At 40.5% G+C, this 20,195-nt stretch overlaps 1 protein-coding gene across 1 annotated transcript; it reads left to right on the top strand.

The window, feature by feature from the left end:
- The first annotated feature begins 4,481 nt into the window (after window positions 1-4,481).
- LOC127444189 (adhesion G protein-coupled receptor E3-like) lies at window positions 4,482-16,608 on the top strand. The gene is made up of 12 exons (XM_051703435.1): window positions 4,482-4,620; window positions 6,926-7,003; window positions 7,139-7,322; window positions 9,400-9,519; window positions 9,694-9,875; window positions 10,146-10,307; window positions 13,511-13,717; window positions 13,810-14,042; window positions 14,159-14,225; window positions 14,306-14,397; window positions 14,492-14,654; window positions 16,198-16,608. Exons 1-12 carry the CDS (start codon window positions 4,618-4,620, stop codon window positions 16,312-16,314), a joined length of 1,608 nt encoding a protein of 535 aa, XP_051559395.1. The 5' UTR covers window positions 4,482-4,617; the 3' UTR covers window positions 16,315-16,608.
- Window positions 16,609-20,195: the final 3,587 nt, after the last annotated feature.

Below are 20,195 nucleotides of genomic sequence, written 5' to 3'. Positions count from 1 at the left end.
AAATAAAAATTCTATATAGGGTTTGTCATGCATTAAATTAGAGAACTGGCCAAGGGTCTGATATACGTTTATGAATTTATTCATTTGAATTAGAATTTGAATAATAGGGAAAGTTGAAGTGTGAATTTTCCTCAACAAGCAAATGAACTGCGCTATACACATAAATATTTGTTTGTCCTTCCTGTCAGGAGAGGATCGCGATATGAGACTCATATCAGGTAAGGTCCTCTTTACATACAGAAGATGATACATTTCAGAGAATAAAAACTGCTTTAGAGTTACAATCCAATCTATCAACTTCTATAACCTTGCTGTTCTCACCATTTATTTGTGATAGATAACGTGTGCTGGAGAAATCCTGAATCTCGACAGGTTATCTAGTCTAATACACTTTAGTCGAGTCAAAGTCAAATAGCAAAGGCAAAAAGAGCTAACACACTTGCATCCAACAAAAGGCAAAACCTGATAAAGAACAAGGGAAACAAGAGTGCTAATTATACACTCAAGGGCAAACAACTTAATGAGACTTATTATGAGATAGAAACCAATTAACAAGTGACACTGAATCAATAACTGAAGTTATGACAATGTTTCAAAATTAAATACATTAAAAGACATGGAAAACAAAATGCAATCCTGCTAATTTGTTTTTTATTTAAGTATTTCAGAAACCCAATTGCTGATCTGGTTTGTTGGATAAAATAATCGACACAGTGGACTCATATTTCATAATGGTTTCAATCCTTTTTAAAAGTGAGTCATTTTTTCTTTCTTTCTTGTGTTCTTCTTTTGAATGTTTTATTTTCCCATTCAAATTTGTATAAAGACTCACTTGATATATTTCTACTGTACAGAAATGTTCCCTCTGCTGCGTGTGCCACACACTTCTATCACTCCCATTAACAAAAAAACAAAAACAAAAAAAAAAAACTAGAGTTTCTGATTAGTTCACAGTTTAAAGGGACAGTTCACCCAAAAATGACTCTCATCATTTACTCACCCTCATGCTGTCCCAGATGTGTATGACTTTCTTCTACTGAACAGAAACTGAGATTTTTAGAAGTATATTTCAGCTCTGTAGGTCCATACAATGCAAGTGAATGGTGACCAAAACTTTGAACCTCCAAAAAGCACAAAAAGGCAGCATAAAAGTAATCCACATGACTCCAGTTGTTAAATCTATATCTCCAGAAGTGATCCAATCAGTTTTGGGTGAGAACAGACCAAAATATAAGTCATTTTATTTTGCTTCACATCTTGCCACTGCAGTCTCTATGCACAATCATGATTTCAAGCTCGATTATACTTCCTAGTTGTTAACTCATGTGTAGATGGCGCTAGGAAGTGCAATCGAACTTGAAATCAAGAGAGACAAGACTGCTAATGTCAAGATCTTTTGTGAAAAAGAGTTATATTTTGGTCTGTTCTCATCATAAATCGATTCAATTGCTTTAGAAGATATGAATTTAACTACTGGAGTCGTGTGGATTTATTTTATGCTGCCTTTATGTGCTTTTTGGAGCTTCAAAGTTCTGGTCACCATTCACTTGCATTGTATGGACCTACAGAGCTGAAATATTCTTCAGGTCAGGTGGGCAGAGATTTCTTTTTGTGTCAAATCAAGTAATAAGTCAATAATATCAATGTATTCATGTAACCTGTAAGCCTTGCTTTATTCTTTACTTCTTTGTCACATACATTTGAAATTCAGAGAACTTCATTCAGAAAGTTGAATTTAGAAATCAAATTAAGCTGCATTTATTTTTATGTTTCCTGACAGGTTTTTTAAGAGCACTGTCGACTATCATCTTTGTTATGCTGAGTAAGTGTAAGCCAGTGAATGGACTGAATCTACACCATCCTCAGCCCAACACTGCCCACCTCACGTGCAGCCAGGGGCGCAACTACCATTTATGAAATATCAATCACCTCCTTGAAAAATTCACTGTTGAACCGTGAGCGTACCCTGTTTTGGCGTCCCCTTTTCTGTGGCATCTATTCAGTACATATGTTGCATACCCTGTGTTTGTGCCTCTGTGTGCAGTCATCCTATTCAAATCCTTCAGTGAAAGGTACAAAAAAGACTGGTTCAGCTAATGCTAATGCATATGTACGTTCTCGAGTTGATTGACAGGCAATGTCTGTATCTAAAAGGTGACTGGTTCTTGTACCTGTAAGGCATGACTTCCTTTTTTACACCTTTTGGGTGCTCCAATTTCTCCAGCCGCGGGCCATGAATTTTAAGTCTAGGCCTTCAGTGCGATTCATGCCATTAATAAAACACAGTTTCACAATTGATAAGATGCCGTATGCCCATCATACATTACGCGGCAGTCAACTAGTAATACTACCTGACATTTTAAAAACACGTCCGCGCACGAAAGCCAGAACTTGAAACGACACTTAATGCTCAAGCAAGCCTAATTTTAACTGCAGCATGACTGTTTTGTGAAATGAATGTCAAAAATCATAATTTTTCATATGAATCTACCAAGGAGGTCTATAATACCTGAAAAAATCTATCTAATAATATTTGTGATTTAAATGTTGCTTGCAATAAATTTCGTTTCATCAGGGTACACGGTTATGCTGTGCTTCATTCAAGTTGGATGTGGGATATTCCTACTTGATATCTCCGACCATAAACGCTTTCCATTCCCCGATATTCGGAACTGCAACGCTCCCGTTAACTTAGCAGGGGTTTCACACTCATTAGAGATGTCTCCTAGCAACCCAACTGATAAACAATACTGCAGCACTAGCATTTGTGCTTCAGGTGTGCGATTATCAAAAGAGATTATAATGTTTTATACACCTGTTTCTGCAGGCGTTTGTTAAACAAGCTTTAATATCATGTAATGTGGAAACAAACTCATTTATCGATATTACTTAATAAAGTGAATGTTTATTACTTACTTTGTATATCTCCCTGAGTGTGGACATTTTTGTGACATCATGCCCCTGCATCTCGGCCAAATCGGAGTTGAGAATTTCTGCACGAGCCTACAATTTCTAATTCTGACTTCAAGATGCATTCCATTGCACTTTTCCTAGTAGGAAGTTGTAAAATCCGACTTTCCGAGTTGAAAGGAACACAGCACTACTTTTCAAAACTTGATCTGACACTGAATGCTCAAGCAGACTAATTTACACTTATAAAACTCCTGATGATGCTATAACAATGCAAAAAGCACATCAATTTACTTGAAGTGAAAATCAGTCCTCCTTTCCTGTTTAATAAATTAAGCAATCGCACGATCGTGCAGAACATCTCGTGTTTTTAAATCCATAAGGATCTCTTTCTCAATGTTGATGACAGCCGACTCGACAGCAAGATCTCGCGCTCTTCGCTTTCAAATTACGTACATCACTTAAAGCGTGATTGCGTCACTCAAAGCCAGCTAGAAGGCCTTGACCGGGACATATCCTAAAGATCACACCCACCAAGAACAAATAAATCAATCTGATTGGCTGATGAATCTGACAGTCTGACTTTAGTTGCTCATTCATTTGCACTGTTGAGGGATTCTGAAGAAATTCTGAAGGCCTGAGGGGGTGGAGCTCAAACTCACGCACTGATTTGTGAAACAGCTGTCATGTTTCGCTTGTAAGCATCAAGGAATACATTCTGACTGGATAAACTTTTCGTTCTTCTCTATTTGTCTGTAGATTAATTAAGAGTGGAAAGCGATTAAAAATACATAGGCATAAAGGTGATTGAGAATGAAAGGATGAAAAATATTTATTTATTTGACATGTTAGGCCAGCAGAGAAGGCTTTGCTGGCCCTGAGAATTCACCACTGAATTTCTCCAATTCATTTTATTACCAGTGGTCCATCTCTGCTAAACTGTATCTGCAAAAATGGAAACTGAAAACGTATTCAAATTTTGAAATGTTCTTTTCCAAATGTGTTTGTAAATTGTATCAGTTTGAGGTTGATCGTGTTTTTCCTATTCTCAGGTTTAAAATCTGTCACTGAGCCAGCAGGAGCAGTTAGTCCAGTCTATGAATGTGGGCTTTATGATGACACTTACATCTGCACTGGTGCTCAGTACAAACTGTACTGCAATGAAAGTGTTCATGATTTCCATTTCTGGAGAAATCACCATCACTGCTGGCAAAATAACTGTGACTGTATTGGTAACACGAACACCTGTACATGCAATGGTTATTATTCCTCTTCCTGTTTCTGCACAAATTATGGCATTAACATCACTATGCCTGCTGCTTTTAGCCCAGTCTATGAATTTGGCTATTATAATGGCACCTACATCTGCAACAGCCCTCACTACCGCATGTATTGTGACATAAATGCGCTTAAGTTTTATTATTCAAGATATGAGCAACATTGCCGTTATAATGGCTGTTACTGCAGTGGTAATAAAGAGAACTGTACATGTACTGGTAATACTTCCTCCTCCTGTTTCTGCAAATATATCACATCCAGTCCAGCTACTACAGGTGAGCACATCACTATAGAATGCTAGAAGATACAGACTTTTGACACTATAGACACCAAAGACTTTTAAAACAGTGATGTTTAATTAATGTATATAATGTCTCAATAATTAATTTCCTCATTTCAGGAATAAATATAACACTACTGGATAACTGCATGGTAAGTTGTGAAAAGTTTCTGAAATTGAGGTTTGAGAGATGGACCTACAGTATTCTCTAACCTGTACCAGTTGTATTAAAATATATTTGTATTTACTATACAGTGGTGTATTTATACTCTGTATAGTTATATTGTTTGTTGTCTGTTGCTATTATTGTGAATATGAAATGAGCTTATCTGTTTATGGACCTGAAGGACCTTCTATGCATTGTCTAGACCAGGGGTTTCCAAAGTCAAAGACAGTGGGCCTCCCTTGTGACACAATGTACATGATGGCATGCTTGACAAATATCAGAGAAACTTCACAAAGATTCTTGATAAATATATACAGTATATACAGGTGCATCTCAATAAATTAGAATGTCGTGGAAAAGTTCATTTATTTCAGTAATTCAACTCAAATTGTGAAACTTGTGTATTAAATAAATTCAGTGCACACAGACTGAAGTAGTTTAAGTCTTTGGTTCTTTTAATTGTGATGATTTTGGCTCACATTTAACAAAAACCCACCAATTCACTATCTCAAAAAATTAGAATCCATCATAAGACCAATAAAAAAAACATTTTTAGTGAATTGTTGGCCTTCTGGAAAGTATGTTCATTTACTGTATATGTACTCAATACTTGGTAGGGGCTCCTATTGCTTTAATTCCTGCCTCAATTCGGCGTGGCATGGAGGTGATCAGTTTGTGGCACTGCTGAGGTGGTATGGAAGCCCAGGTTTCTTTGACAGTGGCCTTCAGCTCATCTGCATTTTTTGGTCTCTTGTTTCTCATTTTCCTCTTGACAATACCCCATAGATTCTCTATGGGGTTCAGGTCTGGTGAGTTTGCTGGCCAGTCAAGCACACCAACACCATGGTCATTTAACCAACTTTTGGTGCTTTTGGCAGTGTGGGCAGGTGCCAAATCCTGCTGGAAAATGAAATCAGCATCTTTAAAAAGCTGGTCAGCAGAAGGAAGCATGAAGTGCTCCAAAATTTCTTGGTAAACGGGTGCAGTGACTTTGGTTTTCAAAAAACACAATGGACCAACACCAGCAGAGGACATTGCACCCCAAATCATCACAGACTGTGGAAACTTAACACTGGACTTCAAGCAACTTGGGCTATGAGCTTCTCCACCCTTCCTCCAGACTCTAGGACCTTGGTTTCCAAATGAAATACAAAACTTGCTCTCATCTGAAAAGAGGACTTTGGAACACTGGGCAACAGTCCAGTTCTTCTTCTCCTTAGCCCAGGTAAGATGCCTCTGATGTTGTCTGTGGTTCAGGAGTGGCTTAACAAGAGGAATACAACAACTGTAGCCAAATTCCTTGACACGTCTGTGTGTGGTGGCTCTTAATGCCTTGACCCCAGCCTCAGTCCATTCCTTGTGAAGTTCACCCAAACTCTTGAATCGATTTTGCTTGACAATCATAAGGCTGCGGTTCTCTCGGTTGGTTGTACATCTTTTTCTTCCACACTTTTTCCTTCCACTCAACTTTGTTAACATGCTTGGATACAGCACTCTGTGAACAGCCAGTTGGCAATGAATGTTTGTGGCTTACCCTCCTTGTGAAGGGTGTCAATGATTGTCTTCTGGACAACTGTCAGATCAGCAGTCTTCCCCATGATTGTGTAGCCTAGTGAACCAAACTGAGAGACCATTTTGAAGGCTCAGGAAACCTTTGCAGGTGTTTTGAGTTGATTAGCTGATTGGCATGTCACCATATTCTAATTTTTTGAGATAGTGAATTGGTGGGTTTTTGTTAAATGTGAGCCAAAATCATCACAATTAAAAGAACCAAAGACTTAAACTACTTCAGTCTGTGTGCACTGAATTTATTTAATACACGAGTTTCACAATTTGAGTTGAATTACTGAAATAAATGAACTTTTCCATGACATTCTAATTTATTGAGATGCACCTGTATATATATATATATATATTGCCTATTATTTTCAGAACTGTTTAAATAATGTTTTAAATATAATAGTTAAACTTTCTCTCTCTCTCTCTCTCTCTCTCTCTCTCTCTCTCTCTCTCTCTATATATATATATATATACATACATACATACATATGAATTTTTTTATTAAAAATTGTACCACTCTCCACGCCTCTCCTGACATGCTCTAGCGCCCCCCTGGGGAGGTGTGCCCCACACTTTGAAAACCCCTGGTCTAGACTCTCAAGAGAACAACAACAATAATCTTTGACTTTAAAATAATAATTACAAAACATTAATAACAAATGCTACTTTCACAGTGCACACAGTGTCTGTTTTGGTTTTGTTTAATTTGTAAAACTCAACTGTGATTTCAGAGTCAGACCACAGGAGGATGTGTGCAGAATCTTCTTAACCTGATAGAGAACATTACAGCTGATGTGCTTCCTTTGAAAGTGAGATTATAAAATATTAAAATCTTTGTTCATTAGGCATAGATGATAGATGATCTAAATAACAATACACTTATCCACTTATTCGTAGCTCTTGACATTTACAGTAGATGTATCTGTATCTGATTAATAAATTAGGATGTGACCAAAATTTTGGACGTGGCCCTGAACACTTCAGAGAAGATTGTAGGTTCATCCAGTAGCCCAGATGAACTTGTCACTTATGGAAACCGTGTGTTAAAAGCCAGCGAGAAACTCATCTCTACACTAGTGAAGCCAACAGACACAAGTGACTCGGTCAGTTTCACTCTTGATACTGTAGGTAAGTGAACTATGACCAATATTAGATATGATGCTGAGAACTTTAAATAGTCTAGCGTATGTATGAACTAACATTTGACCTATTGGGTTTCCTAATAGTTAACAGATGCTTGTACTTGCAATTGCTCATGTAGCAGAGTATTTTTTAAGTTCATTTAGCAGATGACGTAAAATGACGATTGGTACAACACAGGAGATTTAATCGAGGAGCCAATAATGTTTGTAGTATGTGAAGTGCTGCAACATTTCAAAGCAGACCTGAAGGATATACTGTAAGATGAAAGGCTGAACAGAACTGAAAAGAGCAGACAACTAGGCAGGTACACAGACAGACAATTAGTTAGTTAGTTAATTAGTTAGTTACCGTAGTTAGTTGGTTACTGTATTTAGTTCGTTGTGGGAATGAGTAGGCCTTTAGAACAGGGACGTGCCGTCCATATAAGCAGGGTAAGCAGTGCTCATCTAACAGAAGTGTGAAAAGAAAAATGACACTATGAAATATTTAAATACAATTGTTAATATAAACTACTGTTTTCATTCAAATTCATCATCTTTCATCAGTTGAGCAGCACAGACATTTATTCATTTATTCGCTTTGGTGCCATTCTGAGGTATAAGCACTTTATGTTATGCTTCCTCTGATTCAAAGCATTGTTTACCGCCCTTTCATTCATTCCATATTATATGTTCATTCAAACTGAATCACGCCCGCTACTACAAATGGCCAAGGTAAGCATGCTTACCTAAACGAGTGAGCCAATCAGAAGCTCCATCCTTCAGTCACGCTGTCTGATAGGCTAGATTTTTGTTTTGCGTCAGCTTGTTCAAGTTCACATAAATAATGTGTTATTAAGCGCTAAAATGGATATAATGTAAGCATTGATGAACTAAGTGTATTTGGCAAAGGTCATTTCATTTAAAAATTGAGAAAGAGAGGCTACTGAAAGTTAAACAAGCGGGCGACTTTTACAGCAAAGTGAAGGAGATGTTCATTTGCAAGGAGAGATGTGTGGATTTTGTGTTATTTAATATGTTTATTAAAAATCTGTGTTATTGATACTAGGTCATTGTTTCTGAATAATTTGTGGCTATGAAGTGGTGATCTGGCAGTCATGTCCTGCTTGTGTTGTCTGGTTGAACTGGTTAATATCTCTGTTCATGAGTCTACTATACAGAAAACATTAAACAGGTAGGAAGCTGCTGCTTTCCAACAAAAACATTGCTGCACACCAAAAACCAGGAACCTTGGCATTTCACTACAATACAATATACAAAAAATGCAACATGAAGCATTTTTCCATATTTCCACTGATCATGGTGGAAATATTGGGCTTGTTTTGATTACTGCGTGGGTTACCTCCCCCCATCCCCCTAAGGTCACCTTAACCCATCATTGTCTGTTTTACAGCTCTAACATTAGAGCACAGTGTCTGTTTTAAAAATATATATGAAGGGATGACTGCCGTGTTTACGTTACATTTGCCTTGTGCACTCAGGTTAAGACTGTTGTCTTTGGTGGTCAGCTTAGTTCATTGCTGCTGTACATTCCAGTGTTTCTGAACTGTGGAATGAGTAACGTAGTAAAACTAGTAACTTGCAATCTTTACTTTTTCTTTTTGTTGTATGTCAGAACAAGCTCTTCTGGCACTATGGTTCATTGTATGATTTAACGGACATAAACATGATCGGTTCAATATATGAAAATCTTTCATATGTTTGATATGAGCAATATTACTGTCCTGTATTTAAAACAGTTTGGTCATAAAGTTCGCCACTGTGACATAATTGTTTCCATTGACTGGTGGATTATTATTATTAGCACCAATTTATGTCTATAACATTTCCTTGACATTACACTCACCTGTATAATGTGTTTTGGGCACAGCGTTTAATTATGTGCATTAAAACTTACCCAGTCTCAAAGCCCACGGCACGTGCCTGCTATAGAAAGGACAGTTGTGCAGATAGTGTCTTCATGTATTACTGGCTAGGCTTTTCAATGATAAGTGAATCAACTTCTATAAAAAAAGAAAGAAAACATCCTAAACATTTTGTGTTTTTTTTATTTTTTTTATTAGAGGTACAAGTTTTCATGGTTGGACCACAGGTCTCCTTAAATCAAATCCCTCAGCTGGACACGGCAAATGCTTCTGTGGACATTGATCTCATTGGAATCGCCAAGAACAACCATGAAACAAGTACGTCACCTTTCTGACTTACACCACCAATACTTACTGACATTGCAAGTGTGACAGTGTCAGCAATTATTATTATGAAATAGATGGTTTCATAGCCAAAACTTGAAGAAAGAGAAATCATACTATTTATTTTAATTTTTTTACACTTTTCATTTTTCATTTTTATCTTAACAGAATCAGCTGCTGTGGCTTTCATGAGTTACAACACAATGGAGAACGTGCTGAGACCTGACTTCTTCAACACATCAGATGACACAGTTAAAACCATGATGTCCACTGTGATCTCAGCTACCCTTCCCAAAACTGACAACAGAGCACTCGCCAAACCAGTCAACTTCACACTAAAACACATCAGAGTGAGTTACCTTTATCTCAAATGTTGCAGCATACCACAGTGTACACACTGAACACATGTTGCACAAAAAGTGCAAACTGGGAAATTAGGAAAAAGATTTTACTGATTACCAATCAATCAGTCAATTTTCAAAGTCTCTTCACAAATCTAACTATTCAGATTAGTTGTTTCTAAGTACAGTGGCTAAGTGTGGCCAACAAGTCTTTGAGCAGTGATGAATGACTGTGAACATTGACACTGAATGTTCTGGATGTTTTTTGTTAATTTGAAGGAGTTTGTCTCTGGAGGTAACCTGTCCTGTGTGTACTGGAATATCAGCGAATGGATTGTAGATGGTTGTTCTGTTGTAAAGACCAACAGCAGCCACACTGTGTGTTCCTGTGATCATCTGTCAACATTCGCTCTCATCATGCAAACCAGCAGCCCACCAGAGGTAAGAGAACAGGTCAGACAGGTGACATTTATACCGAGTGGTTGCTTTGGATAAAAGCATCATTCTTGCATACAAACTAAATTATTCCAGTGTACCATCTTGTCATTGTTTGTTGGTTGCATTGATTAGGATTTGGGTTTCCTAACCATTGAATATGTTCAGCATTTATTCATTCCTAAAAGTATTTACAAGAGTTAGAAACACTGAAATTAGTTCCCTATCTGTCACTCACTCGAAGTTGTGTCGATGTAGTGACATTAGGGGTCACTCTTGGGAGCCCAAAACACCTCTGGTCTTTGAAAAAAGGCCAATGAAAATTGGCAAGTGGTATTTGCATACCACTCCCCCGAAAATATGGGAATAAAAGGAGCTGGTATGCAACCACTCATTCAGATATTCTCTTTGGAGCCGAACGGTCGATGCTCACTGAGCTGAATTCTCACGACTGTTCATTCACCTCTGCTGGATCTGATGGTGCATTTCAGTGGCTTCTCCCCCCTCTGCACTGGTGCACTGCAGAGAATACCCCTGGGCGCTTCGGCAGAAATAAAAGAGTATATTCTAAAAGAGTATATTTCTCTAAAAGAGCGGCACACATGGAATGTCTTTTTAAAGATGCCCTTCCGTTTGTGTGTTATTCCTGGTTGCAGTCGTTATCGCTCGCCTTCTGACGGTCACGATCGCTGTCTTTCGTGTCTGGGCGCTATCCACGTGGAGACAGCGTTCGTGGATGGATCACGTACTCATTGCGAGAACATGACCATGGCAACGTTGTAGCCGCGGCTTGCCTTCGTAAGAAAGCAAGCCACCCCAGGGGCTCCCCACCTCGGTCCTTCTACCTACGGGTATGAGGCCAGCGCGGCTAGCACTGGGGGCGATTTAGGGACCCCAATGCGACCACCTCCACTGGGTATCCCCCCACGGACCTCTCATTCCCCAGCACGCTCGTCTGCCCTGATCACCGCTCACAGACACACCCCGCCCCAGTTCCTTTCTTCCTGGAAGTGCACGAGGAGCTGACAAGGTCATGAGAGGCACCTTTTACTGCCCGGTCCCAATCTTTCAGCTCCCCCGCCCTCACTACCCTCGACGGTGGGGTGGCCAAGGGCTATTCGGTGATCCCCCCGGTGGATAAGGCGCTCGTGGTGCACCTATGCCTGCAGAGCGCCGCCACCTGGCACGGGCGCCCAAAGCTCCCACCCAAGGCCTGTTGGTTTACGTCGTCCCTGCCGGCCAAAGCCTACGGTGCCGCTGGACAAGCCACCTCCGCCCTGCACGCCATGGCTCTCCTGTAAGTCCACCAAGCCAAGGCACCCCTGAGACGGGCGACCCGGGGACGAGGAAACCCGCTGCTCTGGAGCTGGTAAGCAGACCACTCCATCCCCCAGTGGAGGGCCGGGAGGAGAATCTTTTGTTACCTTTTCATTTAATTTCACCGCATGCCCAAGTGGCTGCGGTGCCCAAGAGTTCAGCAAAAGAGCGGTTTCCTTGTTCCCTGGGTCACATACCCTGTGTGCACGGCCGTCATCATGACCACCGTCCACCATTCCATTTTGGCAGGTTTGGCACTCCAGCGGCAGTCTCCCTGCCCCTGCTCGCCCAGCTGTGGCACAAATCCGCCCCCGATGTGAAGGTCTCCATGGATCACGAGGACAGGCCTCTTCCTCCCGTGTCCCAGGCTGTTCCAGGGGTGGGCACAAGGAGCCAGGTAAGTGCTTCGATGTCCCTGAACTCAGCACGGCCACGACACGACGTGGCACCTCAAGCTCTGCCCCGCCGCGAGGCCCCACCCGCCGGTACGTCCGACGAGATTGTCTCCTTGGTCCCCCTCACCCGGAGCTTGGACACGTGGCTTGCACTTTCCAACCCATCGCAATGGCTGGTCCGGACCGTCCGACTCAGCTACGCGATTGAGTTCGCCAGGTGTCCACCCAGGTTCAGCGCCGTCCACTTCACCTCAGTGGAGGGCGAGAACGCCGCTACCTTGCATGTGGAAATCACTACCCTTGTACGGAAGGGTGTGATAGAGCCTGTCCCTCCGGCTGAGATGAAGAAGGGGTTTTACAGCCCCTACTTCATTGTACCAAAGAAAGGTGGTGGGTTGCGGCCAATCTTCGACCTGCGAGTACTGAACCAGGCTTTACACAGACTCCCGTTCAAGATGCTGACGCAAAAACGCATTCTAGCGAGCGTCGCAATGGTTTGCGGCGGTAGACCTGAAGGACGCGTACTTCCACGTCTCGATCCTACCTCGACATAGACCCTACCTGTGGTTTGCATTCGAGGGTCAGGCGTATCAGTACAAGGTCCTCCCTTTCAGTTTGTGAGGCCTCTCTGCCCCAGTGATCATGTTTGTAGAAACTCCTCCCCCGTAGGGTGGGACCTACCATGGGACTTCTCCACATGACATACTTCCGACAAAGCTTGGCAAGACCATGTGACGTATTTCCCCTCAAAATACAACCCCCCCCGAGTGGGGTGTGGTCTCCGCGGTGTCTTCCCCTTGGGAGTGACACCCCCCCGACATAGACCTGGTGGCCCCAGTAGGTTAACAAATTTCACTCTTTTTTTGGGGAGAGAAAAAAAGAGAGGATAAGTGGCCACAACTGGGCTAGCCTGTCTCTATCTTTTGGGCAGTCGACTTGTCCCCGAGGTTACGTGTCGGCCTGGTGTGCTGCTACGAGGCACACAGTGGTCTGCCCGTCACACACCGCCAGTTCACGTAACACAGTTCAGCCAGTTGTGGCGTTTCGTATAGGGACCCCTAGTGTCACTACATCGACACAACGTCGAGTGAGTGACAGATAGGGAACGTCCTGGTTACTTGTGTAACCTCCGTTCCCTGATGGAGGGAACGAGACGTTGTGTCCCTCCTGCCACAACGCTGGACTACCTGCTGAAATGGCCGGGACCTTGTCTCGCCTCCTCAGCACAAAACTTGAATGAGTGGTTGCATACCAGCTCCCTTTATATCCTTATGTTTGGGGGAGTGGTATGCAAATACCACTCGCCAATTTTCATTGGCCTTTTTTCAAAGACCAGAGGTGTTTCGGGCTCCCAAGAGTGACCCCTAGTGTCACTACATCGACACAACATCTCGTTCCCTCCATCAGGGAATGGAGGTTATGCAATTTACCAGGACGTTTTTATCTGGAGCAGAAAATTATGCTGAGTTTCCTGTTAGATGTGACATATTTTCTCAGGATGATCCACTTATGGAAATATTGAATTTGGTGGCTGTGATCGTGGGGCTGGTGTACCTCAGTTTGGCCCTGTTGACTTTTGCTTTTTGTCGGTGGAATCCTGGAGTGAACAATGTGGCTCGAATCAACATCTGCTTGAGTCTACTGTTGGCTCATCTTCTGTTCTTACTCACACAACAGTTCCTGAACTACATACACCCTAATCAGGTAAGAATTACTGCAACAACTCCAGATGAAAGCTATTGTTCTTTATAGAATTACAATAACTACAATCTCTTTCTGTCTCTCATTGTCTCCAGGTGTTGTGTGCTGTGATATCAGGTGTTCTGCACTTCTTCTTTCTCTCCTCCTTTGTGTGGATGCTCATTGAAGGTGTGCTGCTTTTCATCTGTGTGAAGAACCTATCACAGATCAGCTCCAAACAGAGGGAGGTGCTTAGCAGCGGATTCATGATTGTTATTGGATATGTGATTGCTCTGGTTGTGGTGGGCGTGTCTGCTGGGCTGGTTCCTGAAGGCTATGGCAGTGAAAAGTGAGTTTGGACATTTTTTAAATTAAAATGTAGGTGTAATATTTTTTAATAATTCATTTCACTATAATCTATTGATATTTTTCTACTATATATTTTGAGTATTTCCCCATAAACAGATGTTGGATAAGAAGGGAAAATGGCTTTATCTGGAGTTTTCTGGGACCTGTTTGTTTCATTCTAGCAGTAAGTTTTACATATTTTAACAAGAACTGTTATACCAAATGGAAAAGAAAGTGATGGTGACTTGTCTTTGTTTTCTGCAGATAAACACGATTCTCTTCATCAGCATTATTGTCAGTGTGAACTCAACTCTCAAAAGGCTGAACGCCAAAGTCTCACAGATTAAACAGATCAAGTAACAAACACTGTGTTTTAAACATTCTTAAGAGATCATTTAAAGACATCCATTCAGTGTGTTTTATTCTCTTGCTTATAATTTCTGTCTGCAGAATTATGGTATTTAAAACAGTGGCTCAGTTTGTGGTACTTGGTTGCCCCTGGATTCTGGGTTTCTTCACTAATAGCAGTAAAATTGTGGAGATTGTCTTCTTGAGCTTGAACTCTCAGCAAGGAACCTTTATCTTCCTGATCCACTGTGTGTTTAATGATGAGGTCTGTCGTCTTATACTTAACTAGTAGGATAACAGTACTGAAGGATGTTTTATATTTTTCCTTTATACTTAATTTTATACATAAATTAATTCTATATATTCAGGTTCGATAACAAAACAAAAATGTTATCCAAATGCTTCTGTATAATTTTCATTACCTGTATTTTTATATATATATATATATATATATATATATATATATATATATATATAATATACAGTGGCAATAAAAAGTATGTGAACCCTTTGGAATTTCCAGCATTTGTTTAAATTAGTCTTAATATCTGGTTTGATCTTCAGATCACCCTTGGAAAATGGTTACAAAGTTATCTCGAAGAGCTTAGATATTCATCTGTCCACAGTTAGACAAATTGTCTATAAATGGAGATGATTTAGTACTGTGGGTACTCTCACTAGAAGTGGCCGTCCAGCCAAGATGACTCAAAGGGCACACCGCAGAATGCTCAGTGAGGTAAAAAAGAACCCTATAGTGACCACTTAAAACTTGAAGGAATCATTGGAACTGGTTAACATCTCTGTTCATGAGTCAACTATATGGAAAACATTAAACAGGCATGTTGTCCATGGCAGGACACCACGAAGGAATCTGCTGCTTTCCAACAAAAACATTGCTCCGTGCCAAAGACCACCTTGGCACTTCACTACGCTACTAAGAAATTTTTTTGTGAACTGATGAAACTAAGGTTGGATTGTTTGGGAAGAACAAGCAGCACTACATGTGGTGTAAAAGGGGCACCACATACCAACTTGAAAACATCATCCCAACAGTGAAGTACAGTGGAGGCAGCATCATGATTTGGGGCTGCTTTGCTGCATGGACTGCTTGCCAACATCGAGGGAAGAATTAATTCCCAAATTTAACAAGATATCCTACAGGCAAGGGCGTAGATTTGGATTAAACGTCATATTTCTATCGAACATGGTGTAAATATTGGGGGGGGGGTTGTACTTGCTTGTCTTGATTATTGGGGGGGTCCTTCCCCCCCCCCCATAATGTCAGGGTGGCTGTTCGCCAGCTGAAGCTCAATTGAAGTTGTGTGATGCAGCAGGACAATGACCTTAAAACATTGAAGTAAATCCACTACAGAATGGCTTCAGAAAAAGAAAATCCACAGTGGCCCAGTAAGAGCCCAGACCTTAACCCAACAGAGATGCTGTGGAATGACCTCAAGAGAGCTGTTAACACCATAGATCCTAAGAATTTGTCTGAGCTGAAACAGTTCTGTAAGGAAGAATGGTCCAAAATTCCTTCTGAACATTGTGCAGGTCAAATCCGCAGCTACAAGAAACACTTGGTTGAGGTTATTGCTGCCAAAGGATGATCAACCAGTTATTAAATCCAAGGGTTCACTTAATTCTTTCCACAGCACTGTGAATCTTTAATGGGATGTGTTCAATAAAGACATGAAAGATTATAATATTTTCTTTATGCAATACCAAGTATAATTTTAAAGTTCCTGAATTTCAGAGGTTAAACTGAACACTTAAACTCACTCAGCTCCTCTCATCTCATTGACTTCCAGGTCAGGCAGCAGTATGTGAAGCTGCTGAGTGCTATTTTGCCTGGACTGCAACCCAGAACCATCAAAAATGCCCCACAAAATTCATCAAAAACTTCAGTGTCCATGTTCAGCGGATGAGAAGCACTACAGAAGTGCTGTTAAAAAGTGATTGTCATTATTTGTGTAATGTTTAGTGTGTGTTCATGTTTTTGATGTCTTTTATTTTGAAAGTTATTTCCTGTTTCATGTCATGTGTTCCCTTGTCATGTGATTTCATGTTTTCCCTCCATGTTCATGTGTCTTGTTTTCATTGGTTTATTGTTTAATTATCCTGTTTAGAGTTCTGTTGTTCATTGGTTTGTTCTCCCATGTCCATGTATTTAAACCCTCATGTTTTCCATTGTCAAGTATTGAGTGTGAATGTAACTCTGTTGCCAAGCCAAGCGTCAAGTTTATGTCATAGTCAAGTTCATGTTTATATTTTATTTACATTTGGATTTACTGTTTGGGATTTCACGTTTGGATTAAATTGCACTTGAGTTCCTAATTTCTTCGTCATTGTCTTCGTTATTGCCAGCAGCAGCGCAACATTACAATTTGGATGTTACTATTTACATGCTATAGTCTCAGATAAGTACTTGTGTATATACAAATAGTTAAGTTACAGTATACCCTGATGAGCCAAAACATTATGACCACCTGCCTAATATGATGTTGGTCCTCCGTGTGCCGCCAAAACTGCACCGACCCGCCGAGGCATGGACTCTACATGACCCCTGAATGTGTCCTGTGGTATCTTACACCAAGACATTAGCAGCAGATCCTTCAAGTCCTGTAAGTTGTGAGGTGGAGCCGCTGTGGATCAGACTTGTTGGTCCAGCACATCCCACAGATGCTCAATCGGATTGAGATCTGGGGAATTTGAAAGCCAGGGCAACACCTTGAACTCTTTATCATATTCCTCAAACCATTCCAGAACAATGTGTGCAGTGTGGCAGGGTGCATTATCCTGCTAAAAAGAGGCCACTGCCATCAGGGAATACCATTGCCTGCAACGATGTTTAGGTAGGTGGCACATGTCAAATTGACCAGGGTTTCCCAGCAGAACATTGCCCGAGCTTCACACTCCCTCCACTGGCTTGTCGTCTTCCCACAGTGTATCCTGGTGCCATCACTTCCCCAGGTAAACGGCGTATACCTACGCAGCCGTCCATGAGATGTAACGGAAAACGAGACTCATCGGACCAGGCGACCTTCTTCCACTGCTCCAAGGTCCAGTTCTGATACTTAGTGCCCATTGTAGCCACATTCGACGGTGGACATGGGTCATCATGGGCACTCTGACCAGTCTGTGGCTACGCAGTCCAATACGCAGCAGGGTGCGATGCACTGTGAGTTGTGACACATTCCTCCCATAACCATCATTAAAATTTTCAGTGACTTGTGCCACAGTAGTCCTTCTGACGGTTCAGACCAGATGGGATAGCCTTCGTTGCCCTCACGCATCGATGAGCCTTGGGCGCCCAACACCTTTTTGCCGGTTTGTGGTTTGTCCCTCCTCGGACCACTGTCTGTAGGTACTCGCCACTGCTGCCGAGAGCACCCCACAAGCCTTGCCATTTCAGAGATGCTCTGACCCAGTCGTTCGGCCATAACATTTTGGCGCTTGTCAAAGTCACTCAGGTCTTTACTCCTGCCCATTTCTTCTGCATTCAACACGTTAACTACGAGAACTGATTGTTTGCTTACCATCTAATCTACCCAGATCTTGACATGCGGCCTTGTTAGGAGATGATCATAATTATTTGCTTCACCTGTGAGTGGTCATTATGTTTTGGCACATCAGTGTATACAATGAACATGAAAGTTTTATTTGTTCGGCTGTCAATACTTTTGAAATTAACCTAATTAATATCAAATGTAATTAATTAACTTTATATTAATACTTACTGTTTTTTTTATTATTATTTAATTTTTATTAGCATTTTTTTTTTTTTTGGTGAAGGGATTGCCATAATCATTTAGACCCAAGTTTTTTTATTATTATTATATAGTAGCAACCTTTCTTATTGATGTCAATTGGTAAATTATATAGCTTAGTATTTTCTTAATTATTATACATTATTGAAATATTTCTTTATTTAACTGCTGCATGCTAATAAACATAAATAACATCCGGTATGATTTTATTACTTTATTTATTTTTAATCACCAAGACAAAAGCAGACAATTTTATTTATATAATTCCGCACCTACATTCAAATTTACATCTTGATGTAATCCTTCTCATGATCCTATGATCATCCTCAATGTTAATCAATGGAGATCTAGAGAACGTCATGCACATATGCAACGAGTGTTCAACGATGGCCTGAGGGGCTAGTTTGCCTTTGCCCCTGAGCCAATCAAAAGCTTCGATCATATTTATTTCAAGCTGTTGACATGAGCATCGGAGTTACTGGGTGCAGAGTAGACCTGCGTAGTGAACTTCATTGGTAAGTTTTAAAAGCTTTTTTTTTCCAATGTGCTGCTGGTTGGATCAGTTAAATTGCAATGTTCATAATTTCAATAAATTGTGGTGCCATTGCGTTGAGCTGTTGTGTTGTTGATGCACTGGTTTGTATTAGATCACAATAACTGATAAATATTGGAAGTCTGTCATCATTTTGATTAGTTTTGTTATGCTGTTCATTTGCGTAACAAATCCTTTTGTTATCCTTTGACGGTTTGCCTATTTGTGGTTTACTTTAATGTTTACTTGAGCTTTTTGACGTGGATGTGCACGTCTTAGTGGTGTTTTGTGCTGAGATTAAATCAGTTATAAAAAAGATGTAAATTACAACTTGTTTAGTGACCTACACCATACATGTTCTTTCTCCTTCAGTTTTTGTAAGATAACTATGACAGAAGTTTACTGCAATTTGTAGGCATTAACAATTGATGACTTGGCATTGGCCTGTCTTAGGTCTGGTTCATTAATAGGTGTTTCTGCATTTGTCTATTGTAATGAATGATAATCCAGGTTGTCAGATGTAGCATGAGGAACTCTTCTTTTTGAGGGTGAAAAGGATCACATGGTTCCCTCAACATCACAGTGTCTGCTGGATAGTGACTTCTTTGTGGTGGCAGGCCATATGATTGGGCACTCATTCCAAGTTTAAGGCCAGCAATAGTGCATGTGCTTGTTGGTGGATCCCCTGAAACTGCCAAAATAGATATTCTGGACTGTGCTGACATTGATGTCTGTCAAGTAATAAAGATGGTTAGATAATGTTTACTCTGATTTTTTTTTTTTTTGTTTGTTTTTTTTTTTAAATTATTTTGCTAGTGAACAAAAATTTATATATACTGTGTGTGTGTGTGTGTGTGTGTGTGTGTGTGTGTGTGTGTGTGTATAATATTTGTATTATTATTTTATGACCAGTTGGAAGGCACAGGTGAATTATCATTAGAAGAAATGAGTGCTATTACAGACCTTGCGGTGTCTTGGTATTTGACTGGAGTTACATCAGAAAACAGAAGATGGCTGCTTGACAAACTACTTATACATGCTGTGAGTATGCGCTATTGGTTGGATTACTCGTACAATTTATAAGACTGTTTTCATATGTTTCCCTTTCAAATGGCTTCATGAATGTCCTCGAAAGAACCTCCAAGCAGGTAAAACAGCTACAGCGGGGTTTGAAGGAGACATTGATCTGGCCTTTGCTGACTGAAAGGAAAGACACAATTCCTCTTCTCTTTCCTAGGACTAGTGATACACTGCACACACCACTTGTGAGATATGAGACCATTTATGTAATACTGTTCTGTTCTACAACTCTTCAGTAATAATAATCTTGTCAATCTGCCAGATGATCTTGGAGAGGATACACTGGCCAACACAAGATGAAGACAGCGAGGTCTCTCTTGAAGACACATGTAGGCTCAGGATTCCTTTGCACATTCATTGAGAATGGGAAGTATATGAGAATCAGCTGACTGACTTTTTTTTATGATGATGATAATGATGCTACTAA

The sequence above is a fragment of the Myxocyprinus asiaticus genome, chromosome 7, assembly GCF_019703515.2.
Source record: "Myxocyprinus asiaticus isolate MX2 ecotype Aquarium Trade chromosome 7, UBuf_Myxa_2, whole genome shotgun sequence".
Lineage (NCBI taxonomy): Eukaryota > Metazoa > Chordata > Actinopteri > Cypriniformes > Catostomidae > Myxocyprinus > Myxocyprinus asiaticus.
Note: the sequence above shows the minus strand (reverse complement) of the source record. Positions and strands in the feature narration are given on the sequence as shown.